This window comes from Brachycentrus maculatus, unplaced genomic scaffold (genome assembly GCF_059751285.1).
Source record: "Brachycentrus maculatus isolate JH-2025_06_01 unplaced genomic scaffold, ASM5975128v1 h1tg000562l, whole genome shotgun sequence".
NCBI classification, from domain to species: Eukaryota; Metazoa; Arthropoda; class Insecta; order Trichoptera; family Brachycentridae; genus Brachycentrus; species Brachycentrus maculatus.
In genome coordinates this window covers 291,859-297,858 of record NW_028281305.1, presented here as the reverse complement: position 1 = coordinate 297,858, position 6,000 = coordinate 291,859, and the positions used below count along the sequence as shown (strand labels likewise).

Here is a 6,000-nt window from a genome sequence, read left to right as displayed (position 1 = left end):
TTTGAGGTCAGTATCGCTGGCTACCTCATTGGAAAATATGTCCAGATTACATTGATTGTTATATGTATTACGTTTAATACAAAATACATATATTTGTAAAAATATTCAATAAAATATTATTACAAAAAAAGTTCTGGCGACCTCTTATTTTGAGAATTTCTGACGTGCAAAGGATACAAAAAGGGCCATTAACCCTTACTGGTACAATGTCGAATCTCATTCGACACCTATTTTTTGCTCTTAGGTCCCATGTCGGATGTTATTTGACATTTTTTAAAATTATTATTATTATTTATTTAAATTCCAAGCTTACATTTTTGTCACTCGTATCTATTACAACAGTATGTGGAGCAGATGACAAAAGATTTTTTTCCAATTGGAATGTAACCTAGATTTATTTTTAAATTTTGGGAGACCGGAAAGGGTTAATAGGTCTATCCTTTAAAAAAATTGTCAGGTACATTGTAAATAAGTGTTGTCATTGAAAAATCTTACGAAAAAAGAAAAATAACAAGGTAGGGCGGTTAATATTGCTGCTTTTTCTTAAAAATAAACATTAGATTATTTGCACTTATTAGTAACAATTTTAAGTATGTTGTTCTTTAGGCCCATTATACTAAGGCAAAGTTTGAAAAATAATACAATAAAATGAGTATTTTAAAATTAAGGTACGAAAATTAATACTTTTTTTTTTAGAATGTAAATAAGAAAGGAATTAGTTATTGACAATCATAATTTGACATGAGTTTCATAGATGTTGGTGTTTGCATTCAGGAGTTTGAGCGCGGCATGACATCTTCGACCTGAATCAGCTTCTCTATCGGAATCAAGTTCAATTCGCCGCCGTACATTGGAACCTGTGAACAAAAAGGGCGTTTCAATTAGCATGTGAAAAAAATATATTTAAATTATAATTTTTTAATTGTTAGGTAATATATCCGCCTCCGTGGTGTAATGGTCAGCGTGTTTAGCTACCGTGCTGGAGGTCCCGGGTTCGATTCCCAGGGAGGGAGGTGAAAATAAATATTAGTGATTTAACACTGTAATATTTATTTAATATTACCCTGGACTGGTTCCTGAAGCGCAAGAGTGATCACCTTGCCTTCATGTAAGTAATGATCAAGATAACACTGCTTCGATTTGATGCAGTGCCCTATGCACCATTAGGTGCAGATAAGGGTTATAAAAAAAATATATTTAAATCCAAAATTAAACATGGTTAATGGATTGAATTCTACTTTTATTTACATATATTGCTCACTCCTTTCAATAGCGTCATAAATAAAAAACTAGATTTTTCAGAACGTTTTTAAAGTTAAAATAATAATATAATTTATCAAAAATAAATATCAAGCCACTTATTTAACTTTTTACTGTGCAACAGAACTTTTTAGGTAAAACCTGAATGTTTTTTCTCCATTTGAAAAATATTTAGTATATTTGAAAAAATAATTAAACAATACCCTTTCTTCAAAATGCAAAAACAACGCTTTCTACCCTGTAGCGGGTAAATATTAAGTTAAAAATATGCCATTTTTGGTGGGATATAGTACATTTTCTGGGCATTCCGAAAACATGCACAACTGAAAATTGACAATTTTTGACATATGATGTTGTTGAAGGATTGAGCGGTATGTGAAGCTAAATAAAAAATTTTGTGTTGCGTCCTTGGGACGTTGAAGGGTGAAGAACGGTTAGGAGTTGTTTCTTATTTTTATTCATTTATTTATTTTTCATCAGTGGGAACATGGACAGTAGGTAATAAAGGCTTTATTGTTAATTATGTATTAATTTTAAATCAAACACAGATTTTTTGAGTCTACTAAGTTGTATTTTATTAACAAAAACACACAAAAAATTATACTGTGACAATTGTTTCGCCTTGTTAGGGCATTATCAAACGAATGTAAAGATCAAATGGACTAAGGTCATTATGTAGCTATACAATTCTAAGTGACAGTTTTAACACGTGCAGCAATAATTTATGGGAGACAAAAGTAGCTAATGGGGGATGTAGGTATGTACCCTTATATTTATTTTCTGGGAAAGGAAGAATTTATTGACATGGCAATATTTTAGAGAATTAATATTTTAAAGCTTAATACAATTGTTGGTATAGTTATGGGTTATTATTAAGTTTATTTTTATGAATTTTTATTGTTTCAAAATGCAGTTTATAATTTTTTATTTTAATAATTTTTATATTATTCTTTGACATCAAGACATACACATCTAAATTATGATGAAAATTAAATTAATGTGACGTTACAAAAATGAGGTAGAAGAGTTACCTTGGCAGGAGGTTGTGCCTCGGCCTGTGCGGCCCCCTTGGCGGCGGCAGCCTCGCGGGCCTTGCGCAGACGGAGCGAGAACACGGCTACAGACCTGGCCCGCTTCACTAGCGCCGCTGTAGCCGGACTTAGCTTCTTGGCTGGAACATTCAAAGGACAATAGTAACAATCTCCGTGCTGTTATTATTTGATCCTTAGAATGTTTTTTTTTGTATGCTGATGATGCTATGCTTCTTGCGGATAGTATAGAAGACCTCCAGGCTTTGGTGGCAAGAGAGTATGATGTATGCAAGGGAAGTGATTTGCTGATGACTACTTGCGTCAGGAGTTACACTTGGATGGCTTGACTATGGCCAGTATCTGTACATGACGGATTCTTCAGATCTTTGGACACATTGTGCGTAGCAATGAGGATAGCCTGGAACGACTGGTTGTGATCGGTAGCCTGAAGAGGAAGAGAGGGAGAGGAAGATCCCCACACGATGGACCGATGGAGTTAAGGCAGCAGCAGGTACCTCGGTGGTTGGAGCGCTACGTGCAGCGCAGTCAAGGGATAACTAGAGAAGAGACATTGCTTCCACAAGGGTCACAACCCTCAGTAATGAGGAGTAAGACGGAGAAGAAACTGAATTTTCTCCATTCTCATCATTATTCTCCCTACTTTACTGGGTAATTGCGGCATTGGATGATTCTGACTTTGTTATGAAACATTCATACAGTAAAAGGTTACTTTATATATTAATTTTAAATCAAACACAGATTTTTTGAGTCTACTAAGTTATATTTTGTTAACAAAAACACATAAAAAATTAATAATTTGACAATAGTTTCGCCTAGTTTGTTTGATGAATGACATTTGCAGATAATACCAAAACTAGGCGAAACAATTGTCACAATATTAATTTTTATGTGTTTTTGTTAATAAAATACAACTTAGTAGACTCAATAAATCTGTGTTTGATTTAAAATTAAGGGTAATTTTACCGTTTCACTTGACTGACGGTGTTGAGCGGGAAGGGTAATTTTACCTTTTTACTCGACTCGTCGTAAATTGCGTGTATGTTATTTTTACGCATGACTTTTGCAGCATCTTTTGATCTCATATCGATGTATACAGTATGGTTAAATGTTATCACTTCTTTTCAGAGATGTTTATCTCTATTATGACCGCGAACCCGCCCGCAGATGGTGTGTTGATACATAAATTAAAATGAAGTTCTACAAATTAAACGCCAAATCAATAAATAAAAGGTTACTTGTTGAATTTTGCTTGTTGTTCCTTCTATTAACCTTTTAACTGCGTTAATTTTGTTCCTAACAAACGCCCGTGCGCAGCGTATTTTGCCATTTTTTAAATGATTACTTTTATCATGTATTTAGTTAAGAAACGATTTATTTTCCTAAACAAAAATGTTCAATGGGATTCATTGTGCCTTTTTGGTACTCTATAATACACTTGTGTCACATTATTCTTGAAATATATGTAATACATATAAACAAATATGATCGTAACATAAATAAATCAAAGCACGCATCATGTGTTACTCTTACCCACCAGCGATGCGTAGCGTCGAGAGTGAGACAGGTATAGGGCTTGATTATGGCGCGGACTAATTACCGACAGCAAGAAAAATCAGGGATCTGTTCTTTTATTTATCCTTGTGATTTTACAAATTATTAGTCAGATATTTCAACAGATGTCATAAGGCCAAGGATTGACGCATTATTTTATGCAAAGTTCCACACCATGAAAAAATCCCTCCAAGTTGAACTGAGGTTCGAAACTTGAAGCGAAGAAAAAACACATACGCTTACGTCAGCCGCGTATGGGGCATGTTTTGTAAAAACACATACGGTTATGCGAGCCACGTGGATCCGGTTAAGATATCATTGAACCGAGTAACCAATTGGGGTTGCTATTTGAATGAGTCAAGCGCGGTTACCTTTTGGTTTCTCTTCTTCCCCGGATGAGGCGGACGTTGCGGAATCGGCGCTGGCGGCAGCGGTGGCGGGGGCCGCGGCAGTGGGAGCTGGTTGGGGCGCAGGAGAGGCGGCACTGGAGCCCGTGGGGGTGATGCTCCGAGCCCCCAACAGCTCGGGGTCTGAGCCGCTACTGCCGGCTGATATTTCCTGCAAAATCACAATATTTATATTCCCTTTAATCCTTTGACTTATAGAGTTTTAATGAAGATTTTATTTGGAAAAAGGGCAGGGTTTTTTTTGTCTAAATAAGACGAAACGCGTCACATATTTTCATATATTGTAGTCGTATAGGAGAAAGTGACCAACTACCATAACGTAAAATTTTAAGTCACTATTGCTTGGCAAGAAAATAAACACCGATGCAGTTAGTCATTTTTAACTAGTCAATATATTATACTTCCAAGTTTAAAATCCTTTGGGATTTTTTCAGGGCAATATTAAGCTAGTAAGATATCAAATAGCCAATGATCACGTATTCGTAAAACAATGCACTTGGTCACTTTCTTCTGTATGACTACGAAATATGTAAATAAAAGTAGAATTCAATCCAATAATCTTGTTTAATTTTGGATATATTACCCAAAAATTTTAAATGGAATTCTACCAGCTGTCTGCAGTTACAATAAATAAGGTTCAATTTACCTTCCGTTCCAGCTTGAGTGTGGGCAGGGGGGGGATGCAGTGCGTGGAGCGGTGAAGAGGCTCCTTGGCAGCCAGGGCTGCAGCCCTCAGGGGGCGCGGGATCCACTCCGCGCCTCCCGTCCCCACCGTCAGATGCACCCCTGGGTGCTCCGCCTCCTGTTCAATGAATCCATTTAACGGCCTTAATTTAGGAAACTACAAATTGCTACTTGCTATTGCGGTGACTTGTTACTCAGTCGATGAACAAGATATGATCAAGTAAGTACGTTCTTCTTTTGATGAGTCTAAAAAAGCTAGGTATTCATATCACACTACAAATTCTGCCATTCTCCCAATACAGTTAAATGGAGAAACAATACCGAACTGCGACTCCTTTAACTCTTACCACTCTGTAGGCCAGACATTCTGGCCCGTATGATTCTAGTAGGCAGCTCCGTGAGCCACAATGTCTGGCCCGGCGCAGGTATAACTTTAATCACTGATTTCTCTATCACCCAAGTATATTCTACCAAGAAATATTTCAGATAAATACAGTTAATCTTAATTAACATGGTCATACAAATTGCTAGACAGAGTGTCCCAAAATTAGGGAACCCAAATATTTATTTAAATGGTAGAAAAACATCGCATTTTTTTTATCAGAGTAGCTAATCAGTTATGAGAAAAAATGGTCAGAGTGTAGAGTGTAAAGGGTTAAATATCTAGGGTCACTAACGCAAAAGGATGGAGGGTGAGCAGCAGATGTATTGCATAGAATTAGTGTGGGGTGGATGAAATTCTCATCCGTGACGGAAGTCCTTTGTGACCCAAAAAAGCCAGCCAAGCTCAAGGTAAAAGTCTACCAAACAATTGTCAGACCCGCACTCCTCTATGGCTCCGAATGCTGGACGATGTATAACACCTACTCTAGGCAATTAGAAACTGCTAAAATGTGAATGTTTAGATGATCAGCTGGAGTTTCCCTTAGAGATAACATAAAGAGTTCATGCATTTGTGGAAGCCTGGGCTTAACTAATAGCAAAAGTAAGGTAGAGGAAAGGCAATTGAGATGGTATTGGCACATAGGACGCTAAGAACCTGAACA

General features: G+C 36.7%; 1 protein-coding gene across 1 annotated transcript in view; it reads right to left on the bottom strand.

Moving 5' to 3' along the window:
• Positions 1-291: 291 nt before the first annotated feature.
• Positions 292-6,000, bottom strand: part of wwk (anoctamin 8 white walker) — a 34,885-nt gene continuing 29,176 nt past the window's right edge. The window contains exons 22-25 of the mRNA XM_088273226.1: positions 4,917-5,072; positions 4,235-4,421; positions 2,292-2,431; positions 292-857 (exon numbers count right to left, since the gene is read on the bottom strand). Coding sequence (XP_088129352.1) covers positions 771-857; positions 2,292-2,431; positions 4,235-4,421; positions 4,917-5,072 — 570 coding nt within the window. The 3' untranslated portion in view covers positions 292-770. The remainder of the gene's footprint in view (positions 858-2,291; positions 2,432-4,234; positions 4,422-4,916; positions 5,073-6,000) is intronic.